We start from the raw sequence: 19,091 nt of genomic DNA on the forward strand, positions 1-19,091 counted from the left end.
ATTTACAGCCTTGGACACCCTATACAGGGTCACTGTGAGTCAGAACAAACTCCATGGCACACCCCCACCACCCCCATCACCATGATGCTTACCAGGGGTAGGAGGGAATGGAGACTTATTCATGAGGTAGAGTGTAGACACACAGTAACTTGGGTAATGGGGGGAAGTCAGTAAAAAAGAAAAGGAAGGAAAAGAGAAAAAGGAATGAAAAAAAAAGAGGAAATTTCTTTCTTTTTTTTTCCTGGTCTTTTCCAAAAAATGTTATCTATTTTTATTAATTAAACATGAAGATCAGCATCTTCTGTGTTGTTATAACATCTGACCTCTCATTTCATCTTAATAATTTTATCTTCTCTAGGAGCTCTGGTAGCGTAGTGGTTACGAATCGGGCTGCGAACCTTAAGGTCAGCGGTTCGAAACTACCAGCTGCTCCGCGGGAGAAAGATGAGGCTTTCTACTCCCGTAAAGATTTACACCCTCGGAAACCCTGTACAGGGTCGCTATGGGTCGGAACCGACTCGACGGCACTTAACAACAACAACAACTAGTAACATGGCCTCAATTATGGTGGATTATGATATACAGAAATGTTTTTGAAGACAGCCTTGTATATAACAAAGTGAGTAATTGTGATTTTTTTTTTTTAAGAAAAGGCAAACTATTTTTTAAATACATGTTGTTGTTAAGTACCATGAAGTCACTTCTGACTCACCCTGTACAGGGGTTTCTGAGGAGTGGATAGTGGGTTTGAACTGCCAACCCTGCAGTTGGCAATCCAGTGCTTAACCTACAGCCCATGCCAGGACTCCTTGCTACATATATATTGGCAAAATAAATAAATAAACTGATTTGCATAATTTTTAGGACAGCAAATCTGAGTCAAGAAATATTATGTTTGAACAATCCAATGATCATTCATTGGCTAATTCAAAGAATCACCCAAGGGAATTTGTAAGAAATCAGTTAATTCACATCACTTCAAAAGTCTTCCAAAATAATTATAACTATATTTTCACAAAAATAGCAAGTGTTGTATGGTTTTTGCACACTATGCCACCCTCTGACATGTTAGTTTCTTCTGCATACCATATCCATGTGCCCATTATTTATGTGGGCACATTATATGTGAAAAAATATAGCACTTGTAAGAATACTTCGACAAGTTTTCTGAATACATGGTATAGTGTCTCTTGGCATTCATTGTATTCAATACATTGACATTAATTGTATCAATCTAAAAAAAGAAAATCATCAAGTTGTTACTTTTCCCTGACAGTAATTCTGACAAGAACCTCCTGCCACTGAGTTGATGCTGACTCATAGCGACCCTCTGTAGGGCTTCTGAAGGAGCTCTGATAGCGTAGTGCTTACGAGATGGGCTGCTAATCTCATGGTCAGCAGCTGGAAACTAACAGTGGTTCTGCGGGAGAAAGATTAGGCTTTCTGTTCCTGTAAAGATTTATAGCCTCAGAAACCCTATGCAGGGTTGCTACGAGTCCGAATCGACTCAGTGGCACACCACCACCATTACCACCACAAGACTTCGGAGACTATAAATCTTTATAGGGGCAGATAGCCTCATCTTTCTCCTGCTGAGCAGCTGATGGATTTGAACCACAGTTAACAGTGTATATCCCACAGTGTCACCAGAGCTCCTTAAGGGATAAGAAAGTACTGGCCAGTGTTAAAGGGCTTCCCTTAGACCACGCGTACACCTCAATACAGTTCCCAGCACTTAGAGCAGCTGGTGCAAAATCCAGCCCCCTCCCTGAATTGTTCATCACTTGAGACAGGACTGGGTCCCCGTAGTGCCTGACCCACAGTGGCAGTCCATATAGCCAGACACTGAGCACCCAGCACTGGCTGGTTATGGCATGTGGGTGATGGGTCTAGAGACAAGAAGACCCAGATACACTCAGCCCATAGAACAACCTGCCAGCAATCCTGTTGTCCAGGCACAAGGGCAGAGTTTTCTGACAAGGAGACCAGGGAGCTGGCCAAGGGAGCTATGGAAGGAATTGGCTCATTAGGTATCAAGTTTTAAGTTCCTTTCCAAACCCAAGATGTCATGATTTGTGATTCTAATTTTAGTTAATGAGTTCAAACTCACATCATGAATAACAATTTTATTAAGCCAGGTATCTCCCTGGCCCAGCTCCAAGATTTCATTATAAAATCCTGCAGATTGAGCTGAGCGATGGAGCGTGGAGAACTACAACCACATTCCCCAAATTTTGACTTCCTTTTCCTCCCCGCTTCCCAGGGCACACATGCTTACCAGTTCCAGAACTGCTTCCTTCCAAAATAGGCTCTGGGCTCATACGTGTACAGTTTCAGGAGAATCTCAATAATATATAGAGAAAGGAAAAGCCATTCTGCATAGGAAATGAAGGGGTTTTTCTCATCCAGAGCAATGAATATGGCATTTAGTAGAATGATGACATCATAAGTCCAGACAAAAATCCTGGCATGGGGAAAAAAAGAGAACTTGTTACCATGAATTGCATTTCACTGAAATCCTTCTGGGGCTACTTTGCGTCCTAGAGCCATTATGAATGAGGACTCCCCCTCCCTCCAGGGAGAAAAGAAAGGCAGAGGGCAGGAAGAGGCTAGAGCAATGGTTTCCCTTTTGAGGGCACAGTACCTCTAAGTAGCTGAAAGCTTAGAATTAAGTAGTGGAAGGCAGGGAAAGGGTTTAGGGTTTAGTACAGGATAGGCAAACACTACTATTTGTCCCTGGAAAATTAACATTCTTAATTAAGAAAACTTCCAAAAATTCTTTACCCCTAATGCACAAGGGACCTTCCAGAGGCCTGGCACCTCCATCTTTCTCATCCAGCTTCAGGTGAAAGTGAATGAAAAACTATGATAGCTGACTCTCATTCAACTTTCTGTTCCAGAGCAGCCCGAGAGCTCAGGTGAACCTCTCTGGTATGCCCTGGACATGGCAATGTCATGGAAGAGAGGAGGGGCCCCAGTATTTTCAGTGAAGCTGTGGACTCCAGGATCTCACAGTGGGTGTCACACATGGACATACAAACACCCACCACACAAAGTACATCAGTAGTTCAATGCTCACATTAACAGCAAGGAAGTACTATATACAGGATTTTGATCAATATAAATTACAGGTGGAAAAAAGGGATACTTCATAGACAGAACTACTTTCAAGGGCTTCTGAACCATTCACATTGATAAACTTCAAAGAAAGATGAATTCAAAGAAAGCAGGAGGCCACTATGGCTGAAGATGAGTTATTGATACCAGTATTCTAGGCTACATATATTAAAAGCAAGACCTCAAACAAGGATAAATGATTAATTCTGGATCTACTTGAAAATAAAAGCATACATGTTCAAATCACTATAAAAGCTTAAATTGTAGAAAATCTTAACCAGCCTCCTAAACGATCATTCCAGTAACTCCAACTCCTGAGCTCTTACTACATAATCCACAGAATCAAAGTGCCATATGTGATCTGAACTTCCTGTTAACTCTGATGGGACTGCGGTCTCATTAGAATTCAGGGAGTGGTCAACTTCATCGGCCCAGAATCCAGTCTATCCTTAAACATCTTAGGACACATTGCAGAAGCAGGCATACTCTATAAATCTGTGCTTTTGGCATGGTCAAACATAGTATATCTACATTGTCTACAGATAAACCAAAAGCAATGAGCAGGGTGAGAGTTTACAGCTTTGAGGATGAAGTACTTTCAGTCCAGATGCCATGAACCAATTCCTCAGTTTTAAAGCAATGAAAGAGCAAACTGGTCACAAGTAACTTGCCTATGCCGAACCATCTTCTGGATGAAGAGGCTCACTGAAGACTTGTACACTCGTGGCATCCAGGCTTCCAGGGGATGTCTCTCGATGCTGATGGTGATCACTTGGATGTTGAGGAGGTCAGCCAAGCGTAGAAAGTTTGTTTTATCTGCAATGCAAAAACAACCCAAGATTCATGGTTACTATGACACGAAAGTCCAAAGGATAAAGTCAAGTCAATACAAACTCTATGTCTTCTTTCACAGATGAAGACCTAAAGCCTCAAAAGGTGAAGACCCATGGCCAAGGAGACAGGGAGTGGCAGAACCACCCTCAATCCCCCAAGTTTCTTCATTAAGCCCCACGACCAACGGAAGTAAGCAGACCAAGATTTTACAATCAGGAGATGCTACCATCTCACTACCTCCCACATTGCTTTCTTCCTAAGATACCATCGCTGCTTTCAGTGTCTGCTTTAACCTACCCTTCCAGCCTTGCCTACCCTTCCACAAAGCCTTTCAGACCTGAATGTAACCCACACCCTTCCACTTGAATCCTTACCATCTTCTCTGCTCACCCTTCCTCTCTGAACCTTCTCAAACCCACAGCTTCCACAATGAGCTCACCCACCAATGTACAATGTACAATGCTTTCTTGATGGACAGGACCCACCTAACTGAGTAGCTGATGCTCTCCAGACCCTATGAGTCCCTGGGGCAATCAGGCTATTCACTGCTGTCCCATGCACTCTGCACCCACTAATCAGGTCAAGTACTGACCACAGGCTAACTGGACTGCTTCTCAAACCTGTTTATGTTGAACTTAAATACCTAAAACTTAAAGAACTACCACCCAAACGGATGAAATCAGGATGTGCAAAGAGTGTGACTGTTTTTCTGAAAACTAAGTTGAATGCTTTGCAAACTTGAAAGAAAGTTGTTAAAATAAATTGCAGTTGTAAATCATCCCACGTAGCTATGGCAACCATCAAGAATTAAGGCAGGAAGTTTTAAAACCTGAAGAATTCTCATTTAGGATACTTTATAAATGTCGATACATCCACTTCAGTTTTCAAAAATCAAGTAAACATCACGTTTGTTTGTTTGTTTTTTTGGCAGGGGATGGCATCATGATGTGGCTTATGCAAGAACGACATTGCGGAACTTTCTTTTTGACTTTAACAAACAGAAATGTATTCTCTCAGTCTCTAAGGGCCTAAAAGCCTGAATTCAGAGCACCAGCTGTACAGGAAGACCTTCTATCTCTGTGAGTTGTGGGGGAAAGTCCTCATCTCCTTTTGACAGTGGGCCCAGCATTTCTTGAAAGCCTACATGTGTCTTGGCATCAATATTCCCTTGGGTCTAGGAGATTCTTAGCACAGGGACCCTGGGTCCAAAGCATATGCTCAACATTGCAGGGCTTTCATTAACAGACATTCATACAATGAAAAGACCTTGACTTGTAAGAAACACAGCTTCATCTGAGTGAAGAGCCCAAATCAGACAAAGCCTTGGGTGATATCAAACACTTGTGTTGCTAGTTGAAATGTTTCTAAGAGTTGCATGGTCCTATGGAATTATATTAGCATTCAAAGTGATAAAAATGAAGTCTAGTGTTAAGTGAAGCAACACAAAACTTAAGGAATGTGGCAAGAAAGGGACTGAGTAGAATTATTAACGCAGAGGATGGAGCAAGTAACCATCCACTAACCTTACTCCTCCAGGAATTGTCCAGTCCTTAGAACATGAGTCCATCAAGAGAGATGAAAAACACATTCAGACACCTTAGGATCCATTATGTTCCCAGGTCTTCAGAGTTAGAAGGAAAATACACGTACATATATTAATAGGTAAAGACATACAAAATTCACTTCGATGGAAGTCCAGTCTCAGAAGAATTAAGTAACATTTATAACCTGAACCCAAGGAGCTGAGTTATGGAATCTCCATCACTTGTGGTTATTGCCATACTGAAATTGCAAACCTAAATAAATTACAGGTGGCTTCCCCAGTTTGCTGACAGGAATCTTATCAAAATCTCTGGCCAGTAAGTAACCCTAATCAATAGGGATGCAATCAGTCTCTGTGGGTTCACATTTTTAACCCAGAAGATGCAGAATAAAAGGGGAAGGAAGAACAACAAAATCATACTAATGTTGTGTGACAAAGGAATTGTACCCTTCTGCTACTTTAGGTTGTAGACGAGGGTTGGAAGACTGTCTATAAAAAGGGTCAGAGAATAAATATACTAGGTTTTGTGGGTTGTATGATCTCAGTTGCAGGTACTCAACATCACAGAGTAAAAGCAGTCATGGACAATATATAGATGCATAGACATCGTTCCAGTAAAATTTTATTTTCCACAGAAGGCAGCGAACTGTCAGCCTTTGTTATAGATGCATTACTTGCCCCATATTCTCTTTAACAACAACAACAACAATCATTTTACTCAGCACTCTTATTTCAAACTTATTAAGTTTTGTGTTTCTCCATTTAACACTAGGTTTAAGTTTGAATGCTTTGGGTACTAACAGAATTTCAGTGGTTAGCCTTGGAAACCACAAACTCTTATAACTACTGAACCAGGGGAAGACAGACAACAGTCACAGAAGTATCTGCCTCTCTCTTCAGTGTAGAACTACTGAGACCATGTGAAATATGCAGTCAATCTGGTCTGGCTTTCTGTTATTAAAACTACCATTGAAAATGTAACTTGAACAAAGGAGTCTCTGGGGATACCCAGACATCAGAAATTACTGCTATGTGAAATATAACCTGTAACTCCATAAAGCCTACATACCTGACTGTCTGTCTTCCTCAAGCATGTGTTTGCCCTGTACCTTCATTATCTAGTGCTGCTATGGCAGAAATACCACAGGTGGATGGCGTTAACAAACAGTGTTAACACAATTTAGCAGGCTTGACGTCTGAAATCAGGACAACAAATCTATGGAAAAGCTTTCTCATCAGCTCTAGAGAAAAGTCCTTGTCTCCTTCCAACATGTGTAGGCATCAATCCTGCCCTGAGTCTAGGAGGTTCTCAGCACAGGGACAGAGTAGAACTGCCCCGTAGGGTTTCCAAAGCTGCTATCTTTATGAATCCCATGGAGAAGCTGGTGCCTTCTAACCACCAGCCTTTTGGTTAGCAGTTCAATGCATAACCACTGCACCAAAACAGCCCCTTAGTTGTGAAGGTCTTAGCAGGTAAACCATAGGTACAAGAAAGCTCTTGAGTAGGTCAACAATCTATGACCAGAATTGGCAAAACAGTAAACAGTTTCCTAACAAAATTCCTCATTTAATTGGCTTCAAATGAACAGTTGTTATGTTGTTAGCACAGTCAAGTCGGTTCTGACTCATAGTGATCCTGTATAGGATTTCTAAGGAGCAGCAGTTCAAGCTCACCAACTGCTCCTTGGAAACCTTATACAGGGTCATTGTGGGTCCAATCGACTTAAAGGCATTTAACAACAACATAACAAAGAACATTAGACTCAATAGAAAAAAGCCCATAGCAGGCCCATCAGGCCCTGCCCATCCCCCCAGGCAAGTGACTTCTCTTTATTCAGACCAGGCAGCTGGTTTTGCAGACATCACCCAGGCAGATTTCTCACAAATCTGCAACATTTACACTGATTTTCATTATCTTTTGGAAGACTACTGTTGTTAGGTTACCATATGATTCACTGTTGTTGTTAAAGTGCCGTTGAGTAGGTTTCGATCCATAGTGACCTATATAGAGTTCCTGAGTAGCAGCTGGTGAGTTTGAATCACTGACCTTGTAATTCAAACTGACCTTGCAGTCCAGCACATTAGCCCACAATGCCACACCAAGACTCTGTATGACTCATAGCAACATACAGTTGTTACAATGTTTGAGCACGTTGTTGCAGACACTATGTCAGTCCATCTTGTTGAGGGTCTTCCTCTTTTTCTCTGTTCCTGTACCTTACCAAGCATTATGTCCTTTTTCAGGTCTCTCCTGAAAATATGCCCAAAGTACATGAGATGAAGTGTCTCCATCCTCACTTCTAAGGAGCATTCTGGCTGTAACTTCTTCAAAAACAGATTTGCTTGTTCTTCAGGCAGTCCATGGTACTTTCAGTATTCTTTGTCAACACAATTCAAAGGCATAAATTCTTCTCTAGTCTTCCTTAGTCATTGTCCAGGCAATGAATGCCTTCTCTTTCAGATGCATATGAGGCGATTTACAGTACCATGGCTTGGGTCAGGTACACCTTAGTGTACCTTCAAAGTGACATCTTTGCTCTTTAACACTTTAAGGAGGTCTTTTGCAGCAGGTTTCCCCAATGCAGTCAGTATGTTCTTTGATTTCTTGATTGCTGCTTCCATGAGCATAGATTGTGGATCCAAGTAAAATGAAATCCTTGACAACCTCAATCTTTTTTCTTTAATCATGATGTCTATTGATCCATTTGTAAGGATTTCTTTACCTTGAGTTGTATTCTTTGATCTTCATTACTAACTGCTCCAAGGTCTTCCTTGCGCTCAGCTTGTAAGGTTATGCCATCTGCATATCACAGATTATTAACGAGCCTTTCTCAGATCCTGACTCATCTAATACAGTTTCTCAGATTATTTGCTCGGCATACAAATTGAATACGTATGGTGAAACGATACAACATTGACACACACCTTTCAAACTAGACAGTATCTCCTTATTCTGGTCTAATGACTGCCTCTTGGTCTACTTACAGTTTCCACATGAGCACAAGTAAGTGTTCTGGAATTCCTACTCTTTGAAATGTTATCCAAAGTTTGTTATGATCTACACAGGTGAATGCCTTTGCATAGTCAATAAAACACAAGTAAACATCTTTTTGGTATTCTATACTTTTATCCAAGATCCATCAGATATCCCTCGCTCTTCTGAATCTGGCTTGAATTTCTGTCCTCTCCCTTTTGATGTATTTGCTGCAACCAGTTTGAAAAAAACTTTATCGAAATTTTACTTACATGTGATGGTAATGATATTGTTCAATAATTTCCACATTCTGGGCACAAATATAGATCTCTTCCAGTCAGTTAACCAGATAGCTGTCTTTCAGATTTCTTGGCATAGACGAGTGAGTGCTTCCAGCACTGCATCAATTTGTTGAAACACTTCAATTGATATTCTGTCAATTCCTGGAGATTCATTTCCCACTAATGCCATTGAACTTTTTCCCTCAATATTATCAGTTCTTGATCATATACAATCTCCTAGAAGGGTTGAACACTGACCAATTCTTTTTGGTACAGAGATTCTATATATTTCTTCCATCTTCTTTTGATGCTTCCTGCATCATTCAGTAGTTTGTCCATAGAATCCTTAAGGTTTGAATTTTTTCTTAAGTTCTTTCAGCTTGAGAAATGCTGAGTTCATACTTCCCTTTCGGTTTTCTAACTCCAGGTCTTGGTACATTTCACTATATCACTTTATTTTGTCTTCTTGAGCTGCCCTTTGAAATTTTCTGTCAGCTCTTTTACTTCCTCCCTTCTTCCATTCACTTTAGCTTCTTTACACTCAAGAGCAAGTTTCGGACTATTTTCTGATAACCATTTTAGTCTTTGCTTTCTGTCTTTTTAATGTCTTTTGCTTTCTTTGTGTATGATGTTCTTGATGTCATTCCATAACTCTTCTGGTCTTCAGTCATTAGTGTCTAACGCAGCAAATCTGTTCTTGAGATGATCTCTAAATTCAGGATCATATTTTGGCTCTCATGAACTTGTTTTACATTTCTGCAACTTTAGCCTTAACTTGCATATGAGTCTGTCGGCTCCAGGTCTTGTTTTAGCTGATGATATTGAGTTTCTACCATCTCTTCCCACAGAGGTAGTCAATTTGATTCCTGTGCATTCCATCTGGTGAGGTCCACACATATAGTCACTACTTACGTTGTTGGGTATTAAAAAAGTATTTGCAATAAAAAGTCATTGGTCTTGAAAAATTCTACCATGTGATCTCCAGCGTCATATTTTCCAACTATGGATCCTTCCTCCTTGTTTCCAACTTTCACAATCTATGTATCTCGATTGCATGTTTCATTACTTTTAGACTAAAGAAGTTGGTAGAATTTTGTAGCATTTTTCAATTTATCATTGACTTGGTAGTTGGTGTGTAAATTTGAATAATAATTGTATTCATTAGTCTTCCTTATAGGCACATGGATATTATCCTATCACAGGCAACATTATACTTCAAGGCAGATTTTTAAATGGTCTGTACGCCAGTGAATGTAGACACCATTCCTCTAGAATTTGTCATTCCCAGCATAATAAACCATGTGACTGTCAGATCCATTTCAGCTCACTAACACCTAGTATATCAATATTTATGTGTTCCACTTCATTTTTGATGACTTATAATTTTCCCATATTCATTCTTTGTACAGTCTACATTCTGATTATTAATGGATGTTTTCAGTTGTTTCTCCTCATTTTGACTTGTGCCCCATCAGCAAATGAAGGTCCCCAAAGCTTTCTCTATCCATATCATAAGGTTGACTCTACTTTGAGACTGCAGCTCTCCCCTAGTCGTATTTTGAGTGCCTTCCTACCTGAGGGGCTCACTTGGACCACTGTGAAAACAATGAGGTCTCTTGCTTCTGAAGGAGCTTACGTGTTGAATAGTCCTCACACTGTTTCCTGCTGCCGGTAGTCTTGGCCCGTAGGACAACGTTCTATGGCATAGCCATGTCTCATTCAGCCTCCTTTGACAACTCTTTGAGATGTGACCCTGAGCAGGATCAGAGTCCGCATCAGAAAAGAACTACTGCAGACTGGCAGGTGTCTTTTATAGCCAGATCTTCACTGTCATACTCCAGAGAGAGGTGCGTTAATACCAAAGAATCACTCTTACCTCTTGCTTATGTGATCCACACAATGGTAAACTCATACAAATAAGGGGAAGGGGAGCTTCCAAGAATACGCAGATGTGTTTGGTACGCTCCAAATTTGTCCTACACAGCAAAACAAGATTATGAGAACTGCTCTGTGGTCAGGCCCACATCATGAGAAAAGCTGTCCAAACACTGAGAGCAGCTCATGCTCCCAGTTAGGTGGAATTATCAATAGTTTGATTGATTTTATAAAGAAAGAAATATTGTCTTTTCTGGGCAAGTAGAAGATGCTCAAATATAAAGATGACACAGTGACTGAGAAAGGCTCCTAAAGTCTCTCATTGCTGGCTTTGGAACAGCTCATTCTTTAAGAACAATCAAGGAATATACTTTATAGAACAAGCTGTGAAAAAAGTTTGAAAAGCCCCAGAGATTTTTCAGTGTTCTCACAGTCCAAGTCAGAGGTAGTAGTAAAACAGACTGACCAGCTTGGGAATATCTGATTTTTTTTAAGAGAAAGACTCCTACTTCTTAGGAGCAGGAGCACTCAAGCAGAACCCAAGTCCCTAACACCACCTCCCACCCACCCCCGCCTGATGTTCTAGAGCAATGCTACTAATTGCCAATAGGAAGCACCAACATACAGTTTTCATTTGATCATTTAAGAAAACTTACAAACAAAACCCCATACCTCTGCTAGCTAAGAGGTTGCAGCTATAAGGCTACCCAGAGGTGCCTCAAAAGAGAGGCCAAGTGATCTCCTTCCCAAAATTCAGCCACTGAAAACCCTACAGAACACAAATCTAGTCTGACATACACACGTCACACCATGCGTCAGACCAACTTGACAACAACTGACTTGGATTTTGGTTTTGGTTTTACCCATAACTTGTAGGACCCAACTCTTTTGAACACATGGAAGAGAGGACCATGACAGGCCAAGGTTTCTTACCCACGTGCCCCTTCTGTTCCTCATCAGAGATCCTCAACAGGAGCTCCAGGTGGGAACTGCTGATGTCTGGCACCACGACCTTTGCCAGCTGCTTCCACTCAGCCTCCTTGACCACAAACTCTGTGCCCACCTCGACTTTCAAGATGTTGAAAGCCTCTATCATCTTATAACGTTTCAGGTAAACCAGCTTGCGGATCTCATTCTTAAAAAAAAAAAAAAGCAAAAACCAGGATTTTGATTTTTTAAGAGAAAGACTTAAGAAAGACTCATTTCTTTACCCTAAACATTTCAAGGTCATTGACAAGCCAAAAAGAAATCACTACTGAGTCTGCTAGCAAACAAGATATATTGTTGTTGGTGGTAAGTACTGTGGATTCGGTTCCGACTTATAGTGACTCTGCACAGGGTTTCCAAGGCTGTAAATCTTTACAGGAGCAGAACACCTCATCTTTCTGCCACAGAACTGTTGGTAGTTTTGAATTGCTGACCTTGAGGTTGGAAGCCCAACTCGTAACCACTATGCTACCAGAGCTCCTTAAGATACATAATCCCTCCCCAATAGATTTGCTTAACTAACCCCTCTCTGCTTCAACAGAGCTCGTCTTACCAAATTCAGATGTGGGAGCACATGAAGGAAATCTGTGGTGAAAACCAAGAACTATAGGAGGCAGACAGCTCCTAGCTCCACTCGGGAAGGAGAAATTCCAGAAAGGATGGAAATCAGGCATGCTGCTGACAAGAGAAAAAGAGCAAGGGGGAGAGAGAAGGCAGATCCACCAGTAAGTAAATCATGAAAGAGAAAGGAAAAGGCAGGTCAGGGAAGTGAAACCAGGCTAGAAGTGGTCCAGAAAGAAGTAGTCCAGGGCAGGAAGAACAGCTGGGGCTGCCTGGCACTCCATCTGACCTGACCATATGCAACCTTCCAGAAGGAGAGAGAGGCCAACAGCCCTCCTCACATTATAGTCCATTCTCCCACCTTCATGCCTGCCCCTGGTGCTCCCTGTATGTGAGAGATACTTACATCACCATCACTTACTTGGTTATACAGCTATACCATGCCATAATTATCCCTGAATCCTTAGGAACGTGCATGGGGCCTGGACCAGAAGCTGGTTTTAATATATTTGCTGACTGGCCCATGTCTCTTTGTGGAGAGAGGTGTGGACAGAGTATTAGTTCTGTGCCTCAGTGAGACAGAGGCAGACACTTGGGACAGCAGCTTTCCACCCAGAAGGAGGAAGTGAGAAGCAGCAGGCCCTCTAGGAAGCCCGGCCTCAGGGTCAGGAGAAGCTAAGGTTCCATAGTGCACAGATTCCTTCCTGATGGCCTGGGAAAAGCCAGACCCCTTCAAAGGCCAGTTTGGCCAGATCTCAAACTCTGCCCCAGCACCTGCTTCTCCTTAGCTGCAAACATTTACATTTCCTTCTACTTGTCCCCTGGTGTGATCACCTCTAAGCAATGAAAAACCAAAAGAAGTAAGAGGCTTAAGGCTCAAAACCTCTGACTTATGCCTTTCCTTAAGGACAATCACCCTTAGGAGAAAGGTGTCTCCATACAACCAGTTTTACAATACAAGGAACAGCCACCCAGAGATCTGTGTGCGTGGGTAGCAGTGGAGGAGGGGCAGATGAGATATCTGAGGTGTCCCAGTGAATACCAGAATGCAAATAAAACATCCTTTTACTCCAGGTATTCAAAAACTTCTCCCTGTTCCACATGTCCAGGAACTCTCCAAACACAAATCAGACAGACAGGTGGCAGGATACAGACTCTGGTTTTAAGAAGAGTCTACTTCTGTTTGAGGGAGAAAAGGAGCCATCAATCATACACAAAATGCTTCAAGGAGCCAGGAGCTATTTGATGAGTTAAGAGTAAGATGTAACATTGCACATAAAGGAGTCCATGCCCTGGTTAAATTCGCTGCCCTTCAGTATCTGTTCAGACACATTGTCAGAGCCATCACAAAGGCAGGTAAAGAACTGCCCCGCTTAGCAGAAGGGACCAAGACAGCAAGCAAACCTCCAGACCCACCTGAATAAATCAATAAAGGACACATTAAAATACTTAGCAAATTCATTTGCCTGCCTTCTCTCCCTACTGTTGTGCCCATCCCAGGTTCCTGCCCCCCACTCCCACCCCAGCTCACACACGATACCTTTAAGTGCTTCCTATAATTGTTGTACACGACGGCCAGGAAGACGGACATGAAGATGTAGGTATTGATGATGATGTATGTTATAAAGTACAGAGAATACCACCAATTGAAGTTATAGGCAGGCATCCTAAAAGGAAATAATTATGTTTCATGGTTTTCATACCCTATTTCCTGCATACATATAAAGCACAGTCTATGTACCTGAGGCGCCAGGAAAACTTCACTCACTCTCTCTCCTGCACGCAGTACAATCTACTCTCCATCTACTCAATATAAACTGTACTATACTGAGGCCTCAAAGCTTCACCAACTCTAATGCTAAACAGCTCAGCTCCAAGTCTGCCCTACTGATTTTCTTAGTGCCTCATAGAGGTGCCAAATTTCAAAGCAGGTGGGACCTTGGGAGCCTCCCAATCTAATCTCCACCCTAGATTTCCCTGAATCAAGGCCTAGAAGGGGAATGGCTTAGCCACAGTTACAGAGGGAGTTGGAAGTGAGCCTTCAATTTACACTCAAAGCTGCTCAGAGCACCAGCCTGCTTTGGCAGAGGCCAGATACTTTCCCACCCACAGATAATGAGAATGAGAGGGCACTGCCAATAATCACATCAGGACAAGAAGCATAAATCAGGATGCGCTCACTCCACCTTCATGGAAACTGCTTTTCTTGCAGGTGGGTATGTTGGCATAGCTGGCAGGACCAGGTCTGAGGGACAGACTCAAGGGAACCCAAGGAGGGTGAGGATTTCACCTGGTTTATACTTTTGCCAGGGTCATGTCTGAGAGTGGGCAAAGACCAAAAGTAAGTGGGTTTGAGGATCCTATACATAAAGAAAAACAAAAACCCTAACTCAATACCACCGAGTCCACTCTGACTCAGGGCCTCCCCACTGCTCCATGGGCTTTTCTTGGCTGTAATCTTTATGGGAGGAGACTGCCAGGCCTTTCTTCTGTGGAGCCACTGGGTGAGTTCAAACTGCCAACCTTTAGGTTAATAGTTGAGTGCAAACCTTCTGTGCTACCTGTGGACTTACATATAAGCTGTTGTGTTAAGTGCTGTGAAGTCAGATTTGACAGACACCGACCCTGTAGAGGGTTTCTGAGGAGAGGCTAGTGGGTTTGAGCTTCTAATCCAGTGCTTATCCTACTGCACCACACCAGGACCCCACACTACCCCTCCTCAGATGTGCATGATTAGATGGGACGGGAGTTAGTGTCAGTTAGAGCTCTGACTGCACTCTAAACCTGAAGAGCGATCTACTCTATACAGTTTCCTAGTGTGTCCCCATCAACAAGCTCAATCCACAGTGATGTTAGGAGCAACAACATAATGTGCTAAGCAATGCCCACACATGCAAAGAATTGACATGTGGGGGCAAAGACACTGGGCAAGATTTGAGACAACTACAAATCTTTACATTTCTTCCCTGTTTCATTTACTCAGTAAACCACTTCAATGCTTAGGAGAGAAATGGTCAGTTTCCTCACAAAACATGGCTTTGGTACTGAAACTGAAAACTCAAAGACAATCCTACAGTAGGAAGTAGGCTTAAATATTTAAGAATTGTCCCTCAAAAGATGTCTCCTGCTGCTTTCAATTTTTAAAGAATTCACTGAAATTTAATTTTAAATAGAAAGGATAGGCTATCATTAGTGTGGAGTCCCTGCATCATGCAAATAGTTAATGTGCTCAGTTACTAAATGAAAAAGTTGGAGGTCCGAGTCCACCCAGAGTTGCCTAAGAAGAAAAGCCTGGTGATCTGTTGTTATTGTTGTTAAGTGCCATCGAGTCAGTTCCAACCCATAGCGACCCTGTATAGGGTTTCCAAGGAGCAGCTGGTGAACTTTAACCGCCAACCTTGCAGTTCAAATGGTTTTGCAGTCTGGCGCATTAAGCCACAGCTCCACACCAAGACATTCTCTCTCTCTCTCTCTCTCTCTCTCTCTTTCTCTCTCTCTCTATGAAACTAGCACAAACATTTTCTACTCTTCAATTTTTTCTTTTACAATAAACATGAATTAAAAGAACATTTCTATTTTTCTCTTTCAGCCCTGCTAGTGAATAAAGTGAATTCTGCTAAAGTGAAGCCTATGCACAAGACGCTGGAACATGAAGTACATGACGTCAGGGCTGTTTGCAGTAGTCACCAGCACGTAGAGCTCAAAAGCTATCTCCAGGATGTTTGTAAAGTATGGTGATCCTTCCACTGTCTTAAGACCCCTAAGGAGGAACCAAAAACACACAGTCAAAAACTCATGCACATAAATTAGGCTGTGGTTTCTGGTACACTTCTCCCCTTTCAAAAATACTCTTGGAGTATTTAAACAAGGAAGATTGCTTCCGGCGACAGATCCAGCAGGCTTAAACCAAATACAGGAAACTTGCAGAGACTTATGCTCACCTATTCCCAAAGAGCTTCAAGGCCATGAGGGAGAAGATCAGCATATTGAATATAAATAAGAGGAAGACATAGAGGATATCCGGCAGAGTATTCCGGATGCTCCGGAAAGCTCTTCGGATCTGCAAAGACAAAGTTTAATTTCATTTACAAGAAATCAGCTAATTTTCTGCCAAAACCTAAATACCACCAACTTTCAATTGTTTCCTTACCTGCCGACTTTCAGGGAAGTTAATTAGGAAGACTGGCCTTAAGGCCCTCGACCATCTAACACTGTGAATGCTAACAGCTTCCAGGGATCCATAGACAATCAGATCAATCAAGGTCAGCTGTGAGAGACAGTTAAAGGACAGAAGCAGAGATGCTGTGTTTTACATTCCCAGAAGAAGCATCACAATAGGTTATGTGAAAAAACAAGTTTTATAATCAAAAAATCTCAATTTTGTAATACACATGTAACACTGTTTTTAAGTGTCGTGGAGTTGATTCTGACTCATAGTGACCCTGTATAAGGTTTCCAAGGAGCAGATGGTGAATTTGAACCACAGACATTGCAGGTCAAACTGACCTTGTGGTACAGTGCTTATCCTACAGCGCCACACTCCGACTCCACATGTAACATTAATAGCAGCTAATATTTGAGTGTCTACTACGTTTGTCATATAACAAACATCTTCCATGGATTATTTCATTGTATCCACAAGGTAGGCACTATTCCTAACCAAACTTTCTCTAGATGGGGAAGACTGAGCACAGAGAAGGTAAGCACCTAACTACTGGTCACACAGCTATTAAGGAGCAGATATGGCTAGAACCCTGGAAGGCTGATGACAGAGCCCTTGCTACTAACCACACTGCTACCTGCTTGCACATTGTGGTTGTTGTTATGTGCCGTTGAGTTGGCTTGGATTCGTAGTAACCCTACTCACAACAGGACAGAACACTGCCCAGTTCTGTGCCATCCTCACAATTATTGTTACGTTTGAGCCCACTCACTGTTGTTTGTTCTTCTAGTCTATGATTCTTTCAATATTCTTCTCCAACACCATAATTCAAATACATCAATTCTTCTACAGTCTTCTTTATTCATTGTCCAGCTTTCACATGCATATGAGGTAATTGAAAATATCATGGCTTTGGTCAGGAGCACTTTAGTCTTCAAAGTAACATCTTTGCTCTTTAACACTTTAAAAAGTTTTTTTGCAGCAGATTTGCCCAATGTGATAATGTCCTTTGATTTCTTGACTATTGCTTCCATGAGAATTGATTGTGAGTCCATAAAATGAAATCCCTGAAAATTTCAATCTTTTCTCTGTTTATCATGATGTTGTTTACTAGTCCAGTTGTGCTGACTTTTATTCCTTTCCATTGAATTGCAATCTATACACCAACGTTGTATTCTTTGATCTTCATCAGCAAGTGCCTCAAGTACTCTTTGCTTTCAGCAAGCAAGGTTGTGTCTTCTGCATATGCATATCTCAGGCTACTAATGAACCTTCATCCAATCCTGATGCCCTATTCTTTTTCATATAGTCCAGCTTCTCAGATTATGTGCTCTGCATGCAGATTGGATAAGTATGGTGAAAGGCTATAACCCTGGCTCATACCTTTCCTGATTTAACACCATTCAGTGTTTCCTTGTTTTGTTTGAACTACTAACTCTTGGTCTATGTACAAATTTAACAGGAGCACAATTATTAAGTGGTCTGGAATTCCCATTCTTCTAAATGTTATCTATAGTTTTCGATGGTCCATCTAGCCTTTGAACAGTCAATAAAGCACAAGTACCCATCCAGAACCTTCTGAGGTGGGCCATTCCCACTTGAAAAGACAAGCAGACCAGTCTGGAATAGCTAGAGGAACAGAAGATACTTCTTGAAAGAACAGCAGGAAAAACCCAAAACAAAAATGGCAGTCTGATTGGCTACTACAAGAACAAGCAAGTTGTTCGTTAGGGAGCCATCAAGGCAAGGAATCAATCCCTTCAGGACAAATCCTCCTCCAAGAATGAAACTGAAAGGGAACATATGAACAGGCATGTAAGCTTGCTGGCGACCACATTGGTCTACTGGTGAGTGGAAGAGGGGGAAAGGCAGCAATGTAGAAATGGGCTGAGTTCAACCACGTTCCATAGACTCCTGTTGACCTGGAGATGTGAGAGAAAAGAGGAAGGGTTGGCTGGTCTGAAGTGTGGTGAGACCTGGGGACTCCTGAATCCATGGACAAACACATAGCCACAGAGGGCTGGAACTGACAGCAAAGTGCCCAGCTGATATGAAGTGAGGGGAGAAACACAAAAATGTCCCAAAAAGGAAACAAGTGTAAATAGCTACAATTTGATGAACTTGACCTATGCTATGGATGTAGTAGCTCAAAATAACATTTGAGAGAGAAGGAGTCTTCACATCCAAGATCATTCCTATCCCCTCTGTATACAAGGTCGGTAGAGACTGACAACTTAGACATTGGCTACCTAAAATGAGGGGGCGATAAGGCACTAAGTGACTGGCTTACAAGTTTTCAAGAGAGAGTTTAGTTTAAGAGTGTGTGGGGGAAGGTAGAATCCCCACTGAATAGTTTTCATCTTGTCTAGATGGGTCTGGTGAAAGGAGATGAGAATGATTCTTATGACTCAATAGTAATTGTTATCATGACTAATTGCAACTGTCACAATTGTAAATGTAGAAGTTTTGTAACAAAAATGGGGGAGTAGTTAATCTTACAATCCAGGAACTGAGAACCCTAGGACCATCAAGGGAGAAGAGCACGAGCAGAATGTGAGACCCTTCCAGAGAAGCAGCAACACCAGAGATGGAGACAGAGATGAGTACATGGAGAGAGAGAGCAGCTGAGGATTCTAGATTCATGTGTGCTCACAGCCAGGTGTTGGTGGCCAGGAGGCAGGCTTACAGAATGTGTCCTTTGGTTGTTTAAATAATTATATGTTCCTGAGTGTTTTTGTGTACATCCCCCCATCCCCC

At 41.9% G+C, this 19,091-nt stretch overlaps 1 protein-coding gene across 1 annotated transcript in view; it reads right to left on the minus strand.

Moving 5' to 3' along the window:
- Positions 1-19,091, minus strand: part of LOC102824173 (two pore calcium channel protein 1-like) — an 84,153-nt gene that overhangs the window by 12,607 nt on the left and 52,455 nt on the right. Inside the window, exons 10-16 of the mRNA XM_006873544.1 lie at positions 16,323-16,439; positions 16,114-16,232; positions 15,831-15,932; positions 13,713-13,839; positions 11,558-11,759; positions 3,789-3,933; positions 2,279-2,464 (exon numbers count right to left, since the gene is read on the minus strand). Coding sequence (XP_006873606.1) covers positions 2,279-2,464; positions 3,789-3,933; positions 11,558-11,759; positions 13,713-13,839; positions 15,831-15,932; positions 16,114-16,232; positions 16,323-16,439 — 998 coding nt within the window. The remainder of the gene's footprint in view (positions 1-2,278; positions 2,465-3,788; positions 3,934-11,557; positions 11,760-13,712; positions 13,840-15,830; positions 15,933-16,113; positions 16,233-16,322; positions 16,440-19,091) is intronic.

Source organism: Chrysochloris asiatica, unplaced genomic scaffold (genome assembly GCF_000296735.1).
Source record: "Chrysochloris asiatica unplaced genomic scaffold, ChrAsi1.0 scaffold00245, whole genome shotgun sequence".
NCBI lineage: Eukaryota > Metazoa > Chordata > Mammalia > Afrosoricida > Chrysochloridae > Chrysochloris > Chrysochloris asiatica.